Source organism: Camelus dromedarius, chromosome 11 (genome assembly GCF_036321535.1).
Source record: "Camelus dromedarius isolate mCamDro1 chromosome 11, mCamDro1.pat, whole genome shotgun sequence".
NCBI classification, from domain to species: Eukaryota; Metazoa; Chordata; class Mammalia; order Artiodactyla; family Camelidae; genus Camelus; species Camelus dromedarius.
Genome location: NC_087446.1, coordinates 30,537,596 through 30,556,451, shown reverse-complemented (window position 1 = coordinate 30,556,451; position 18,856 = coordinate 30,537,596). Strand labels below are relative to the sequence as shown.

General features: G+C 34.7%; 1 protein-coding gene across 5 annotated transcripts in view; it reads left to right on the top strand.

Moving 5' to 3' along the window:
• Window positions 1-18,856, top strand: part of CEP83 (centrosomal protein 83) — a 145,454-nt gene that overhangs the window by 94,335 nt on the left and 32,263 nt on the right. For 4 of the 5 annotated variants that reach the window (XR_004140236.2, XM_010989950.3, XM_064491589.1 and 1 more), the window contains exons 6-8: window positions 9,417-9,665; window positions 12,243-12,374; window positions 18,727-18,841. Coding sequence is in view for 4 of the 5 variants with exons in the window: in XM_010989950.3 (XP_010988252.2) it covers window positions 9,417-9,665; window positions 12,243-12,374; window positions 18,727-18,841 (496 nt within the window). In the remaining variant the exon portion in view is untranslated. The remainder of the gene's footprint in view (window positions 1-9,416; window positions 9,666-12,242; window positions 12,375-18,726; window positions 18,842-18,856) is intronic. The other variant, XM_064491591.1, reaches the window with a different exon arrangement.

The window sequence follows — 18,856 nt, the reverse complement described above, 5'->3', positions numbered from 1 at the left end:
TAAATGAATGAGGATGTTTTTGTATTCCATCATTGATAAGGAAAAGTCAATTCAAAAAACATACAGGGAAAAGGGGAAATTTAGAATTAGGAATATTAAAAGATAAGCTAACTTTATTTTATTTTATTTTATTTCTAAGTTGATTTTAAAAACAAAGATGTGGGAACTTGAAACTTCATGTGCAAAATGTTTACCATAATGCCTGACACATAAAATACTCAAATTAATGGTATTAGTGCTGTTAGTACCTGACAGCATTAATCAGAGTACTAGTTTTCATATTAAATATAGCAGATATATTAAAATAGATTTCAGATTTGTAAATGAGAATCTACAGAATTTGAAGTGAAAGAGAGGCAAGATGCAAATTTATATTTAATTTATTGGGAAAAACAGTTTATATATAATTTCTTTGAATTTTGTCAACAATCATAGAAATTAGATAATTATTATTCCTATTTTATAAGTGAGAAGACACTCATTAATGAGAAAGCACTGAGAAATTGGTTCAAGTTTTGGACAGCCAGTAGGCAGTGGAGCCAAGAATCATATTTAGGTAGTCTGGGGTTTCTCTTCTTGCCAAAGTAGAGTAATATCTAGAAAATAGAACCAGAGGGAGTCTTAACTCATTCTATAAGGACAGTGTTACCTTAATACCTAATCCAAGCAAAGACATTACAAGAAGACTATAGACCAAACTCTCTCCTGAACAAAGATGCAAGAATCCTCAATGAAATATTAGCAAATTGAAATCAACAGGGAGCATAAAAAGAATAATATACCATGAACAAGTCAGATTTATTCCAGGCATGCAAGTCAGTTTCAACATCAGAAAATGAATTAATGTAATTCATCACATCAATAAGCCAAAGAAGAAAAATTATATCTTATCAGTAGATGCAGAAAAGGCTTTTTGATCAAATCCAACACTAATCCTTGATAAGAACTCTCAGCAAAATATGAATAGAGTGAAACTACCTCAACAAAGAACATCTATTAAAAAACCTGCAGCTAACGTCACACTGAATGGTAAAAAGCAAAAAGCTCTCCCACTAAGATCAGGGAACAAGGCGAGGATATCACCCCATACAACTCCTTTTCAACATTGTACTGGAAGTCTTAGCTAATATAATAAGACAAGAAAAGGAAATAAAAGACATACAAATTTGGAAGGGAGAAATAAAACTGTCTTTGCTTGCAGATGTATCATTGTGCAGAAAATCTGAAATACTAAGCTACTGGAACTAGTCAGCTATTACAGTGAAGTTGCAGGAGAAAAAGTTAATATGCAAATGACCATCAATTTCCTATATAACAATAATGAACAAGTGGAATCTGAAATTAAAAACATTTTTTACATTAGCATACTCCCAATGAAATGCTTAAAAAATATATACAAGATCTATATGAAGATCTGATGAACAAAACTCTGAACATTTGATTAGAAGAATGAATGGAGTGATATTTCATGTTCAGGGAGAGGAAGACTTTATGTTGTCAAGATGTCTGTTCTTCCCAGCTTGGTCTACAGACTCAGTACAATTCCAATCAAAACCCCAGCAAGTTATTTTTTGGATATCAACAAGCTGATTCTAAAGTTTATATAGTGAGGAAAAAGACCTAAAATAGCCAATACAATATTGAAGAAGAACAAAGTTGGAGGACTGACTATAAAGGTACAGTAATCAAGACAGCATCTGTTGGCAAAAAGAATAGACAAATAGATCACTGGAATAGACCACAGAGTTGAGAAATAGACCCATACAAATACAGTCATCTGGTCTTTGACAGAGGACAAAAGACAACAGAGAAAAATGGTCTTTTAAAAATGATGTTAAAACAACTGGATGTGCATATGCAAAAAAAAAAAAAAAATCCAGACGCAGACCATACAGCCTTCACAAAAATTAATACAAAACAGATTGTAGACCTAAATGTAAAACTTAAAATTATCAAACTCCTAGAAGATAATGTAGGGAAAAACTTAGATGACCTTGGGTTTGGTGATGACTTAGATATAACATTGAAGACGTGATACATGGAAGAAATAAATTAGATTTCATTGAAATAAATTTGCACCCTGAAAAGACACTCTCAAGAGAATGAGAAGAGAAGCCATAGACTGGGAGAAAATATTTGCTCAAGACACATATGGTAAAGGACTGTTATCCACAATATACAAAGGACTGTTATCTAAAATACACAAAGAACTATGAAACTCAACAATGAGAAAACAATTTGATTTTAAAATGGGCCAACAACCTTAATAGACATCTTACCAAAGAAGAGGTATATGACAATCATATGAAAAGACAATCAACATGTCGTTAGGGAATTACAAATTCAAACAACAGTGAGATACCACTACACAACTGTTAGAGTGGCCAAATCCAAGACACTGACAACACCAGTTGCTGGTGAGGATGTGGTACAACAGGACTTGAATGGTACAGCCTCTTTAGAAGATAGTTTGGCAGTTTATTACAAGACTGAACAGTCTTATTATGTGACCCAGCAATTATACTCTTTGGTATTTACCCCACAGAGTTGAAAACTTATGTTTGCACAACAAACTGCACAGAAATGTTGCTAGCAACTTTATTCCTGATCCCCAAACTTGGAAGCAACCAAGATGCTCTCTAGTAGGTAAATGGTTAAATAAACTGTGGTACATCTGGACGATGGTATATTATCTAGCCCTAAAAAGAAATGAGCTATCAAGCCATGAAAAGATGTGGAGGACCTTAAATGTCTATTACTAACTGAAAGAAGCCAGTTTGAAAAGACAGGTTTCCAACTATATGACATTCTGGAAAAGGCAAAACTATGGAGACATTGAAAAGATCAGTGGTTGCCAAGGGTTAGAAGAGTGGGGTGGAATGAATAGGTGAGGCACATTGGATTTTGAGGGCACTGAAATTGTTCTTTGTGATACTATAATGGTGGATACATGCCAGTATATGTTTGTCAAAATCCATAGAATGTACAGTACCAAGAGTGAACTATAACCTATGGACTTTTGGTCATAATGATATGTCCATGTAGTTTCATGAGTTGTAACAAATGTTCCATTCTGGTGTGAAATGTTGATAGTGGGGGAGTCTCTGGGTATGTGAGGATAGGGCCGCTCTGTACTTTGTTAAATATTACTTGCACTTAAAACTGCTCTAAAATATAAAAACTAATTTTAAAAAATGACTGGGTGTTCAAAGAAGCAGGAAAATTTATTTCATAATGGAGGAAAAGATCAATAGAAACAGACCTAGAAATTATAGAATAAGCAAAGTCATTAAGCCATTTGAATATACTCCATATGCTTAAAAAATTAAGGGAAACCTTGAACATAATGAAGAATGTGGAAAATATTTTTAAGAAAAGATTCCAATGCTGAAAAATACAATCTAAATGGAAAAGTATACCTGAAGTAGATTAGACTCTGCAGAAGAAAAGATAATAGCTAAATTGAAGATACAGTGAGAGAAACTATCCAAGATGAGATACAAAGAGAAAAAAGACAAGAAAAAGATGGCTGTATCACATGGTGGGATAATATCAGATAATTGAACTCTGAAAGGAGACAGGGACAGTTAAAAAAAATTGAAGAAATAATGGCTCAATTTCTAAGATTTCATGAAAAGTATAAATCCATAGATCCAAGAATCTCACTAAGCCACATGTGCAGAAAATTATACCAAGGCACATAGATTCAGATTACTTAAAACTAGCAATAAGAAAATCTTAAAAGCAGCCAAAAGACTTCTGCTTTCAGGAAAATGGAGTAAATTGTACTTTTCCCAGTCCCTCCTGATAAGTAAAACAAAAATCTCAACATTACATATAAAACAAACGTAAGGCTCTAAAAGATGGAAGAAAGGTATATCAGGACGTTGGGACCCAAGGACTGACTGTAGTATGTTCACTGGGTTTTCATTTTGCCTAATATATCCCAGGCTTGATGCTGAAGAAACTGGCTACTTGGTATAGACAATAAGAAGCCTGTTCTCTCTAGGCAAAGCCCTAGGAAAACAGCAGCCTAGTAGCCTATTGAGTTTAGATAATAATGGTTCTACTCCATCTAAATACTGTAGTAAAAACTGGTACCATGTCCACCCATACCAGCAAAGAGCAGTGGAGCACCTAGACTTCCCACTTTCCCCGGACTGTAATGAGGAACCCTAACTTCCAGCCAGGATAATACCAGAGAAGGTCAGGTAGGGAACCAGGATGTATATCCTACCTTGGCAATAGCAAGGGCTTCCCCTACCCTTGCTATACTGGCATTGGAGATGACATTGGGAGCCTAGGTTTCTACCCTCAACTGGCAGTAATTAGGTGCCCCACTTCTTCCCAACTTGGGTAGTGTCAGAGAAGTCCTAGTGCAGAATCAGGACTTTCACTATTGCCTACCCCTTGTAGTGTCAACAGAGGCCATACCTGACACTGTGGTGTCAGTGGAGGCCACATGGGGAGCAGTAATAAATCATTCTTTCTCCTGCTGTCTGGGGAATCACTAGACCCAGTGGGTCTAGTGGAGAGCTGAAACTCCCACTTTTCTTCAGCATGGATGTCATGAGGATCCTTCCCCACCAAGGGTGTCACAGAGATGAAGTGGGTAATCTGGACTGCTACCTCTTCCTGGCATTAATGGGGCAGCAACATCTCATTACTTCCCCTGTTAGAGTGATGTCATAAAAAGCCTGGTAAAACAAACTTTAAATGAGATCCATAATCTCGTAACACAATAACTAAAAAGTCCAAATTTCAATCGAAGATCACATACTGAGAACCTGAAAAATCTCAAACTAAATGAGCAAAGGCAATTAATAGATGCTGATAACACTGAGATGGTAGACGTTAGAATTGTCCAACAAAGGTTTTAAAGTAGCTATGGTAAAAATTCTTCAATATACAATTACAAATATGTTTGAAACAAATGAAAAAATAGTCTTAGCAAAGAAATAGAAATAGAGGGAGGACCAAATGGAAATTTTAGTATTAAAAATATGATCAAAACCCCTCCAAAAAAAAAAAAGTCTCAGTTGCTGGGCTTACCAGAAAAATGGAGAGGGTAGAAGAAACAATCAGTGACCTGAAGACAGAACATTAGAAATGACCAAATCTGAGCAAACTAAGAAGATGGATTTTAAAAAGAAATAAACACAGCCTCAGGTACCTGTGGAACTATAACAAAAGATCTAAGATTTTTGTCCTTAAAGGAAAAAAGGAAGTAGTGCTGGAAAAGTACTTGAAGAAATAAGGGCTGAAAACTCCCCCAAATTGGTAGGTACAAACATACAAATTTAAGCAGCTCTGTGAACTTTGATAATAGAATAAAGTCAAAGAAGTCCAGACAAAGAGACGTTCTAGTCAAACTTACAGAAACGATAGGAAAAACAAATCTTAAAAGCAGCAAGAGAGAAATAGAGGGAAAACAATTCTAAGACACTTCTTATGAGAAACTATAGAGCCTAGAAGGAAGTGCCATGATATCATTAAGTGCTGAAAGTAAAGATGTGTCAATTGATAATTCTATATCCAGCAAAAATATCTTTCAGAAATAAAAGGTCAATGAAGACATTTTTAGAAAAAAGAAAATAAGAGAATCTGTCACCAGTAGACCTATTCCAAAGTTATGTCTAAGGGAAATACCCTAAACGGAAAGAAAAAACTTAAAGAAGGAATCTCAAAACATCAAGGATAAAAGAAGACAGTAAGCAAACTGTGGGTATATACAGTAGACTTTCTTTTCCTGCATAAATTTTCTAAATTTTGTTAGATGGTTGAAGCAAAAATTGTAACACTATCTGATGTGGTTTTAAACGTATTTAGAGGAAATAAGACAATTATAAAACAAGAAGGGCAAAAGATTGTAAAGGGAGATAGTTTCTATACATCACTGTATATGCAGGTAAAATGACCCTTTAGACTAGAAGCCATGTATTTATGATGTAATACCCAGAGCAACAACTGTGAACTCTGTACAGAGAGATATACTTAGAACATTATAGATAAATCAAAATGGAATCCTTTAAAGTGTTCAAGTAAACCATTGGAAAGCAGGAAAAAGAAAACAGAAATGTAAAACAGGAAGTGAAAAAAAATGAGAAAGCTATAAGCTATAGCATATTAATAGTCATAATAAATGTAAGTGGTCTAAAAATACCAATTAAGAGATGAGGATTTGCAGAATCGATTTTAAAATAAAAGACCTAACTGTATCCTGTCTACCAGAAACTTCAAACATAACAATATAGGTGGTTGGTAAGTAAAAGAATAGGAAAAGATACATCATGTCAGCATTAACTAAAAGAAGCAGGAGTGGCTATATTATCAGATAAAATAGACTTCAGAGCAAAGGAAAATACCAGAGGTAAAGATTATATGACAAAAAATATCAGTTCACCAAGAAGATACAGGAATATTAAATGTGTTTGAACCAAACAGAGTTGCAAAATATGTGAAGCAAAAACTGATAGAACTAAAAGGGAAATAGGCAAACCCACAGTTATTGCTAGGAACTTCACACCCCCCATCTCAACAGTTGATAGAACAACCAGAAAATCAAGAAGGATGTAGAACTCAACAATACCATCAACCAGAAGACTAATCAGCATTTATAGAACACTTTGCCCAACAAGAGCACATAAACACATTCTTTTCAAATGGCCACTGAACGTATACCAAAACAGACAATATCCTGGGCCATAAACTAAGCCTCAGCAAATTTATAAAAGTTGAAATTATAGTGAGTTCTCCAGCCACTATAGAATCAAAGTAGAAACTAACAGAAAGGGAGCAGAAAATCTTTAAACATTCGGAAGTGAAATGACAAACTGCAAATAATTCATGTGTCAAAAGAGGATATTTCAGTAAAAAACATCAATGAAAAATAATTTTAAAAAATTTAACCTGAAAGAAAATGTAACTTATTAAAATATTTGGGACACAGCTAAAGCAGTGCTGAGAGAAAAATGTATAGCACTAAATGCATTTATTAGAAAAGAGGCAAAGTGTCAAATCAATAACCCAAGCTCCTACTTTAAAAGTCCCTAGAAAAAGAGGATCAAAATAAACCCAAAGCAAGCAGAGGGAAAGAAAAAAGATAAGAGCAGAAATCAATAAAATTGAAAACAAAAACAATAGAGAAAATGTGTGAAACAAGGAACTGTTTATTTGAGAAGATGAAATTGACAAACCTCTAGCAAGACTGGCAGAAGACACAGATTGCCTGCATCAGGAATGAAACAGTATTACAACAGACCTCTCAGGCATTAAAAGGAGTATACAACAGGTCCTGGAATCAGTCCCGGTGGATACTGGGGGCCAATTGTGTTTGCTTGTCTGCTAGATTCTCTAATGTATCCTTAGTACCTAGAACAGTGCCGGCCACATAGTAAATATTCAATAAATATTTGTTGCATGAATGAATAAGTGAATACAGAAATCAGAAAGCAATGATCACCAGTTTTGGTAGGAATGATTTGATAATGAGCTCTCTTTTAAGGAGTTAGTTGTGGATCTAATCCTGAATTCGCTATTAGCTAACTCAGTCCATAGCTTCAGCTGTCACTTCAGCTGTCACACAGATGCCTCTTAAAACTACTGAAGGAAACAATAGCATAGGAAACATGCTGGTCAAGAACATTAGCTATCTGATCCCATATGTAAAATGAAGACAAGAGAAGTTAGTGTTACTAAATGCAGTATTATGTGTAGCATTTAGATCTGCGCTTGATCTGTATTAAGTACTCAATAAAGGGCGTCATTGATTGAACCTGAGCTTCATGTTCATGAGCTAGCACACCTCTAATATAATACAGTAAAACTATATTTGAGTTTTCACCTGCAAAAGCTAAGTGATACCTTAAAGATCTTCCAGCCTGGCCCTTCATTTAACTGATGCCAGAGTGAAAAGTGACTTGCACAAAGTTACACAGCTAGTTGAAGGAAAAAGAATATGGAGAAACAAAGGTAGTTGGGGACCAAACCTTGGGGGTAATGTTAATGTAAAGGATGGGAATAAAAAATAGGAGACAGTAATTAGTTGAGTTTCTGAGGGTTTGCCTCTGAATTTTACAGCTGCCTTCTACAATAAATTTTATTTTCTGGAAATAAATGACATTTGCCTGCTGTGGATAGATCTACGACAGTCGAAGCGCTGCGTGTTTAATTCAGCATGTCTAACACCAAATTGGAATCATTACATGTTAAAACTGAAAAGGATTTATTATACAGGGCCTCCAGTCTAACCTCTCATTTTACAGATGAGGAAAACAGATTCTGCCCTGGGGTGGAAGGCTCACACTTCTTAGATTCATTTATAGCAATGTGAGCAATCAGTTGTCTCTTGGGCCACTTTTGCCCAGGTTGTAGAGCATTACTTTAAGTCCTTTTGGCTTAGAGTGAGCCTTCTAAGCTCATCTTGGCTGCAACAACCCCTGGTGGTGTTTATAACTGAATCTTTTAGGTTGAATCATTTGAAGAAGCCCCATACATAAAAAGAGATGGAAAAGAGGAGCTGCTGTGGTTAACAACAAAGATTTGTTGTTGGTGGTAGAGGGTGGGTTGTTGGGGAGATCAGGAGAGGGAAAGGATGTTTTACTCTGATTACTTGGCCCCCCTCATTCCTGGGGGTGAGGAGCCTCTGAAGTGCCTCCGAGGTTAGGAAGCAGTTTGAAATCCTCTGATTTGGAGGCACGTGAGATCTGGCAGTGATGGCAGGAATGAGAAGACCACTGGTGTTTCTGCTCAAGTTCCCAGTGACTTGTCCACGTGCCCTGGAGTAATGATTTTCAGTTCTTTCTTGAATCTAAGAATTAAGAACTAGGCTATCACTACAGCTAGGGCTTTAATCAACTCTCAGCTATCATTTAAAAACTCTCATCAGTCACATTTGTAGTTACTTACATGGACAAGCAGCTTTTTTTGTGAATTAAATTGCCTTGGAATAGCTGATTTTAATAGTATAGACATAGCCCATGAGTTACTGTCACATGAGGAGAAACTTAGCAGTTATCAGCATATTGATCTTGCATAAACCCTTATAATGTTCTGATGAATTTTAAAATACTTGACATTTGAATTATTATTTTATAGTATTATTTATACTTTGAATCTTAGCAACTGAGGAAGCTTATGCTGGACACCATGAGGAGACAGAGGGAAAATAGGAGAAGGTCCTTGCCCTCACATTTGAGTCATGCTGGGTACAGAATGAAGAACGTGACATTTTAGGGTTTTTTTCCCACTTTACCAACTGAGATTTCTTTTCTACACTGTACAATTTTTTTGGGGGGGGATAGGTGATTTTTTTTTTTTCGTATTGTATAATTTTTAATTTTCTGACTTGGAAAACATGTTCATGACTGAAAATTTGGTAATTTAAAGTTGTGTGCTTTATTTCAAATTGTTATTAGATTGCAAGACTGGAGAAGGATAAAGAACTACATAACCAACTGTTTAGTGTTGATCCCACAAGAGACAGCAAACAAATGGAGCAACTTGTTCGAGAAAAAGTCCATTTGTGTCAGAAATTAAAAGGTTTACAGGCTGAGGTAGAAGAATTAAGAGCTGAAAAAGAGAATTCTGGTGCTCAGGTAGAAAGTGCCCAAAGAATTCAGGTGCGGCAGTTGGCTGAGATGCAGACTACAGTCAGATCCCTGGAGGTAAGATTTTAATTGCTTCCCAGTAGAGTATGGCATACTTGTTTTAAAGTGCAGTTGACAAGCCTTTGATTTTTAGGGCATAAATGTACGCTTACCAATCCAGTGCTGACGCATTTATGGAATCCCAAGAGTATAGATAGTTTTTGTAAAGAAGCAAGCTATTGATTCATAAGCAGTGGCTATGCTACTGCATTTACAAAGGGATTGTTTCTTCTTTGGGAGTCACGTCACCTATCTGAAATGATTTAACTCTTATAATGCCACAGAGTAGAGTTTGCAAAATTTTTACGGAATGAGTTTCTGAAGACTAAAGTCATCTCAAACCAGAATGAGTCATTTCTGGTTATTTCCTTATACTGGGATTCAAGATCTTTAAATCAAGTCCTATTTTAATAGAAATACCCTACTTATGTATTTTATGACAACTTCTTGCCAGAGTAATAAAATTTAATTTGGTTACTAATGTGTGTAAACCTTTATTGAATTATTTCCCTGAGTTTGTTAGAGAAAGTAATGAGCTTGGCAGATCTAGGCTGGTACTCCTACAGGTATTCGTCTGTGAAAGTTCTTGTCTTCTATTGTTGGAAAAGAAGAACTTTTCCTTCATCCTCTTAGGTTTGGTGTTGGAGGGTTGAGAACTAAACTGACAACAGACAGATTAGCAAGAGAAAAGACAGGTTTTTATTCATGTATATAAAAAGGAGTTCACAGAAAAATGACTCAGAGGCAGTTATAATTTGGGGCTTATCTACCATCTTAATCAGGAAAAGAGAGGGAGGGAAAGCCACACAGGAAAACAAATAATTTTTAGGAAAAGTGAATGGGCTCTTAGGAAAATAGATGGAAGATAGGATAATTCTGTGATGGTGTTTGAATAGGTGATTTCTTATCCTGGTGTTGACTTCTTGTTTTCTGTGATAGGAGTTGGTTTTTCCTGATTATGAAGCCCCTGGGGAGTGGATTTAAAACACTTAAATTCTTTTCAGAGGCTCTACTTTTAGGAGGATAAGAGGATTTCAGGAAAAAACTTTTTCCTGTGTCTGTTCTCTTTTAGAAGCCTTCAGCTCAAAATAATTTTTATGCCAGAGTGGCATATTCTGGACTCCTTTAGTATTTTATTCAGATATGCTTACTCCTCCTAGTCCTTAGAGTCTTATATGTAGCAAATATACTAGTTTGATAGTTTTTAAAAAATTATTTGAGCAATCCAAAGTGTTCTGTTTTCTTTAGAATGGTTGTGAAGCGGTTTGAACTAGAAGGAAGTTAAGTTGTGCACCTAATTTATAATTAAAATCGAATATCCAAATATAAAATAGTGATTTTTTTTTTCCTGGCCAGCAAACTGGTACAAGAAGTACATTAATATGTTTTGAAGAGTAGATATCACCTTTTAATTTTTGGATGAAGCTTCTGAAATATTTATTGGTTTCCTGAACTAAAGTTGTCAGTGTCATTGCACTTTAGACATGAGAATGAACTGTTTATATTGTCATCCTTCCATCCTTAATGTATCTACACAGTGACGGAATAAGTGGAATGATTGTGATTGAATATGGTGTAGGATCTCAGTGTGAAACTCTACGTTGAGGTCATTTAGAGGGATTATTTTCAGGACAAGTTGAATGATAACAAAAGATGGTTTGTTCCTCTTCGATGTTTTTAAGAGTCTATATTTAATTTTATCATTTGTCAGATGAAATGAAAATAAGCGCATGACAGCAAGTCTGTCTTCTTTGATTTTTGTTGTTGTTATTGTGCCTGAAGAGTATCATTTTGTATTTGAGGAAAATAATTTTTTTCTGAATTATTTGTTGAATACACTCATCATATTTAAGATGTATAGGAAATGAGATGTTACAAAACTGCTTATCCTATAAATGCAAAATGATTTCATTCTATCTATTTTGAATAGAAATATCTTTAAAAATCGTTTAGTTTTCCTCTTCTGTTTAAAGACTACTGTGAATATTACCAACTAGACATTTTCTTGACGGTTTACTTCACTAAGAGTCTTTATTATGTGATGAGGTCAGGAGCTGTTGGATTCTTTGTCCGTACTTCTCAGAGGCCCCGTATTAGTTGAGGGTTTTGAATTGTTAATCTCTTGGTGTTTGTTGTTTTTTTCTAATCTCCATTGATTTTAGATTTCCAGTTCTCACTTCTTACTACTATACATGAGCCCTCTCTTCTACCTTGTAATACGCTTTTTCATGTCTTCTGTGTACTTAAAATCCTCCAAAATGTTTAAATTATGTCCACAATAAGAGTGAATATGTATCAAATGAGTGTGTTAGGTACACTCTTTCATGAGAGAAGTCTATGGGTTTTCTCTTGGTGGTGGCTGTTGTTATGTTGGTTGTGCAGGTAATGTTACATATTCCCTGGAGCAAGTATCTTTTATTTGAATTCTACCAGTTACTTTGAGAAAGTAACTTGTTACTTTGTTGTATGTTAATATTGAGGTTTTGAATAATTGGGGATGGTATGATTATTACATGTATTTAAGTAGTGCTTTTTTGTTTTCATATAACTGAGAAATTATGAACGGATTTTAAAATAATTTTGTTTTAATAAAAGGCTGAAAAACAGTCAGCTAAACTACAGGCTGAACGCTTAGAAAAAGAGCTACAATCAAGCAATGAACAAAACACTACTTTAATTAGTAAATTGCATAAAGCTGAACGGGAAATAAATACTTTGACCAGTAAAGTAAGTCATCTTATGTTTCTACTTCATCCTTTAGAATGCTTGATATTGTATAATGACAAATTTTGTGTTTATGTAGTTTTAGTTCTCTATATCGAAATCTCTTTTAATCTTATTCTACCTTCCAAATGCGTGTAGAATCTGACCAATTCTTCACTACCTTTATTGTGACCATTCTTATCCAATTTTTAGAATAGCCTCCTAACTGGTCTCTTTACCCTTTACCCAGTCAGAACTCTGTGATGTGGCCCCTGCAATCTTTCCCCAGCCATCACAGTTTATTTTCCCTCCTGTTCACTTTGCTTTAGCCTCACTGGCCTTCTCACTCTTCTTTGAGCAAGTTTACTCCTACCTCAGGGTCTTTGCACTTGATTGCCTTGCATGATCTTCCCTCACATATCTACATAGCTTTCTTCTTCACCTGTTTCTGATGTTGCCTCATCAGAGGGGACTTTCTTTTCTTCACTTTATAAAATACCATCTTCCTTCTTCCTCTGCCTCACTCTTTGTCTTCCTTACCTGCTTTATTTTTCTTCATAGCTCTTAATACCATCTGATATATTTGTTTATTTTTGTCTTTTCTACCCTCTTTCTCTCAACCAAATATAAGCTCCAAGAAAGCAGAGACATATCTTTTATTACTGCTGTATCTCTAGCTCCTAAAACTGTACTGGCACACAATAGACACTCAGTAAGTATTTGTTAAATGAGTAAGTTAAAATCAACAGCATGATCTGATACGGTTTGGACATTTATGTGTGTGTGTGTGTGTGTGTGTGTGTGTGTGTGTGTGTATGTATGTATGTATAGTTTTCTAAGGAACTTGAGAGATTTCTCCCCCCTCAAATGCAGTGTATATAAGGAATCTAGTAACCAGAAGTGGGATACCACTGACAAAAATATTTTATAGACTACTGTAATGAATATCAGTTCTTGAGTCAGTCAGGCTGGACTTAAATTCCATTTCTTCCCCTTAATAGCTGTATGACGGACAATTTACTTTCTAAAGACTTTAGTGTTTTCCTTTATAAAACAAGACTAATATCTCTCTTACAGAGTGTGGCAGAGATTAAATGAGATATTATGCATAAAGTACTTAGCATGGGGTCTAGTATATAATTACCTGAGTATCAGTTGTTAGTAGTAGTACTTGGGGCAGCTCTAAGAACTTGAAAATAAGACTGGTTTCTGAATTAGTAAAATCCTATATTGTATTTCTATCAGACAGTTATATAAAACCACCTTAAAAAACAAAATGGTTCCCAGACCAGAAGGAGTTTACTGTAGCCTAGTAGAAAAATATGAATTTATCTAGAGGGGCAATGTGTTCATCATAAATTCCTTGTCCAGAGTCAAGCAGATTTTGACAGAGGGAAGAGAGTTTTAATCAGTAAAGGGTAAGTATTCTAGTCCCATTGAAGAGATCATTCTTACTGTGGAAAAGAATAACTCAATCCATTTTAATTTGTGGCCATGAAACAATGAATTCATCCCATTCCGTTTGTCATGATTGTGTGATCCCCAAGCAACTTTCTGTTACTTGATTTCCTCTGTAATTTTGTCTACAGGAAGAGAATGCACTGGTCCTTAAGAATTAGAGTATTCTAGTTTCCATTATAGCTTTTTTTCTCATAATTGATAAATGATACTCTGATTTTATAGATCACTCTTTGTAAGCTTTAGTAATGTGAGTCTGACCTTGAGAGTCTTCTTTAAGTGTGGTGACAAAATTGGATTTTTGTGCCTGAAAGGCCAAAGTAACTATTACATCATTTTCTCATTTAAGGACATTACTCATATAATTGTTGTCATTGTTTTCATCACCAGCTACTGTTTCTTGTGTTTAGTGCTTCTGATTTGCTTCACTTTAGAATGGGGATAATACCTCTCTCTAATACCTCTCTCTTTTTTTTTTTTTTAACTTTTTTAAATTGAGTTATAGTCATTTTACAATGTTGCGTCAAATTCCAGTGTAGAGCACAATTTTTCAGTTATACATGAACATACATATATTCATTGTCACATTTTTTTTTCGCTGTGAGCTACCATAAGATCTTGTATGACAATACCTCTCTCTTATAGGATTTTTATAAGATTAAAGATAGAGTATACACAATGTCCTTAAATGAGAAATGATGTAACAGAGAATACAGAACTTTGAGCCCATTGCTTAGTTCTGTTCTCACTGTGTCAATAACTGTGTGTATAACTTTAGGCAAGTTACTTAGTATCATTGAGATCTAATTTCCTCATAGCTGAAACGAGACATTGTGGTAGATGATCCTTAAGAACAATTCTAGCCCTCTAAGATTGTGTAAATTCTGCTCTTAATCAAATTTGATTGCTTCCTGATTAAATAGATTATTTATAGATTCAATAGATACATATTGAGTGCCTGCAATGTTAGAGTATACGAAGAAACATGCAAAACACGAAGAAGTAAATTCAGGATAAGGGAGTTCATGATTTTCTTCCAGTTCTTATATAAATGACTTTCAATACTGTTAAATATAAATAAATAAATAAATAAATAAATAAATAAATAAATAAATAAATAAATAAATAAATAAATAAATAAATAAAGGGGGAGGGGGAGGGAGAGGGAGAGGGCTTTAAAAACACTGTTCCGGCCTTGAGTAGCCAGCCAGACTAGACTGCGGTAATATCCTGAACCAGGGATCGAACAAGCAGACATCGGATAAGCTGGCTTCTGCTGTGGCTTCTAACTCTCCCTGGGACCATCAGGTACTTTCTCTGCAGCACATTCTGTCCAAGCTCCCTGGCTCACTTATGTCCTAACTCTGAGTTCTCTTCTTTTTCTGTACGTAATTTTTTCCATTGCTCTTTCGAAAGTTAACGCATAGATGATTTCTCCTGCTCTCTTGAAGGGTGATCATTTTAGTACAGTATTTATTTCTCTCCTTGTTTATTAACACACGTTGTTAAGAGTTGCCTGTCCTTCTAAAGGCACACTTTTCATTATTTTGCATATACATTTGTATTAAAAACCACCCTTCAACTTTAGACAAACCAAGTTTTCTTTTGAGATCTTACATATGAAAAGATTTCATTGGGATGATGAATTTTAAAATAATATTTCAAACATGATTGTCACAGTTTTCTTTACAACTTCAAATTTTTCATCAACATTTTGCAGTGCTCACAAATGGTTGTTTGCAATGCAGAGGAACACCTGGGGGTATACTTGTCTAAGCTATTCAAATTTGTAAATGTTTGTTCAGTTTTTGAACAGAGTTATGTCAGTGTGACTGTCAGTGTCTTGGATTAAAAAGTATTTCCGAAGATGGCCTGAAAATGATGACCTTAAATATAAGTTTATATTCAGTGAGATAAATTCTTCTTGTTACATCATGAGGTGTTTGATCTTAAGAGCTTGGATAAAATGTACAGTTTTAAGGAAGTCATCCCACAGAATTATCTTCCTTAGCTAAGTTATTGAGGTCATACCATCTCCGACCTTTGAAAAAAAAAAATCAGAATTTAACTACTCCAAAGAGGAAGCTCTTTGGAATTTACATCAAGAGCTTGAATAATATATTTTTTTCAACTGTATTTGTATTTCTTGCTTATGTATATTGTTTTCTCTGTGCCTCTGTGTGTGTATGTGTAATTTAACAGATTCTGAACTCCTGTAAAATGCCTACTATTGCTATTTTTTTACATTTCTTAAAGTTGTGTTAGTAGTACTAGCTAATATTCTGTGAATACTTCTATTCTATCAAAAGCATAGAGCAAATTCACAATGTAAAGACCAGAATCTACATGGAAAAAAAAAAGGGTAGCTTGGCCCAGAAGCCAGTTTAGAAGATTGTAAATCTCTTGAAATTGTGTATAACATTTCAACATTGTGCATTTATTTAAGAAAAGATCCCTGTTTTTCTTAGGATTTTTGAGGCATGATTACAAAGATTAAGAATCAGGAATCTAGAGGCAAAAAGAAGCTTTGTTTGGGATTTGGTTCAGGTTACTCATAGAAAGTGCTGTAATTTGTCATATCTAAACAATAAGTATTCATATAAGTTCATTTTTAATAAATCTTTTAAATATCTTTTGGGAAGTTAATTACTATTAGTATGAGGGCCTTTATTATTTTAGGATTTTAGAAATACGGCACTAAAGAAAAAGTTAAACTCACTGAGGGCCAGACATAAAGACAAGTATGGTGCTTGAACATATACACTAGTTTAATAATAAAAGTATGTCTGAAGATAGACTTCACTTGTTGTTTGACTTCCTGTCCAGTGTTCTTTCAGTTTCACTAATTGTAATTTAATTGAAAAATACTTTGCATTTCAGTAAATCTCAAAGTGAATGAATTAAGAAATAAGTTTTTATGTATTTTATAGTTCCTATTTCATAGTTCTGCAATATAAATGTAGTTCATATCATCATGAAATGAAATTCATAGTTTATGTCATTGAAATGAAAGATTCTACAAATTAAGATGACTGGCTGATTTTCCACCTCATGTGTAAAATAGCTAATATGGTTTGCTAATGAACTATTATGTCATTCTTAACCTTGTACAGCTTGTATATTATAGCAGGTTATGATTACGTTTGTCATAGAAATTGGATTTTCATTGTAGTTGTATTTCTTCAAAATCTGAAAGAATTTATAAATTCTGTCTGTCCATGAAATAATACAGTAACACCCTACCTATAGAAAGTTTAAATTTTAAAATAAATACAATTTCTTAGCTGCTCTGAAGCATTTAAAAGCTGCTTTGTATACATTGCTCTGTGAGACGTAACTTTCATAGAGAAGAACTTCAGAAAGACTTAAAAGTGTAAATCTGATGTCAGCACAAGGTATTCATTTTGTGTAGTGTAATTTTAAAATCTACAAGTTAATTTGGAGGGCTGTGTCTTAGTATGGTTATTAGCAGTACAGAGGTAGAACAGTACTTGACTTTCTATTTGTTTCCTCTAACTGAGAATTTTGCGTGGAACCTTTAATGTTTCCAAGATCTTTCATAGGTGGAGTGTCTTCCAGTAAGATACTTCTGTTTCTTGTCTTTGCTCTCTTTGGCTCTAGGACATCTTCCTGATTTATTTCTAATTCCTATCTTTAGTTTTTTATAGATTTTCATTGTACTCAAATTATCCTTAACCCTCCTGTTACCACTATCTTACATTTTACATGTTTGGCTTGTATATATTTGTGATTTTCTCCTCTGATTTCATAGTTTTATATATTAGTACAGTATGTGAGAATGCAGGTTTATCTAACCTTCATATCTGTATTGATTAAATCCTCATTATAGTAAAGCACCTTAGCAAAGGGCAAGAATGTGGAAACTGTTCTAGAGCACTGCAAATGATGAGGGAGACAGCTTTTTTGTTTGCTGCTGTATCCCCAGCTCCTAAGGCAGCACTAGGACACATAATAGATGTTCAATAAATATTTATTGAATGAGCAAAGGAATACTACTTATGAACTAGAATTATTCAACTTTCAAAAGAGGTGTCTCGGGGAAAGACTAAAATTGGTATGTGGTTAGTTACATGGAAAATATTGCTAATTATTTACATTCACTGCAGAGCTTTAAAAGAATCAGGTTTTGGCAGTAAAAGTTTAAATTAGATTTACATGTTTTATATTTGTTCCTTCCACTACCAGCACATGTACGTACACACACACACACACACACACACACACTTGTTCTCTTTAGTCACCTAATAAATTCTTCTTTCTTATCCCCTTTGTCAGTCCTTTGCCTCTTAATTGGTTTCTTTATTTTCAGTTTCTTAATCCAACACGTTTGCAGTTAGAGTTGACTTTCTGAAACAAAGTTGATTATGCCACTGTCAGCAGCTAACAGGATATACAGTCCTTTTGTATGGCATATAAAGTCTGTTCCCTGCAGCTGCACGGATTTCACATCTTCCTCTGCTCTAACACATTGCTCATTGTTTTCTGAGCAGACCACATGACATTCCACCTCTATAACATTTTATGTGCTGTTCCTTGTACCTAAAATGCCTTCTTGTCACCAACCCTTTTTTTAAAGGAAGGTTTTGATTTTTTTCCCTGAAAGTGTTTTAGTGTTTGAGTATTGGGTTTTAGGTACTTAACAGTTAAGCTTTTTAAGGCAAGATGAAGCCAGATGACCCTACCCAGCTATTGTAAAGAAATGACTCTATTCTTTTAGGAAAAGGCTGTTTTATTGGTGCCAAGTACTGTTCCAGGCCCTGAAGCTTCTTCCCTCCTGGAAGGTTTGCATTCTATACTCTGCTACCAAAGCGTTTTCTCATTTCTACTAATGTTTTTGGGTTAGCGCTTAATGGCAAGAAAATGACCAGTAGTAACTTCAGTTTCTAATTATCAACAGGTAAAAGAACTTAAACATTCAAGCAAGCTAGAAGTAACAGACATCAAACTGGAGGCAGCAAGAGCTAAGAGTGAGCTAGAAAGAGAAAGGAATAAAATTCAAAGTGAACTGGATGGTAATATATGATTCC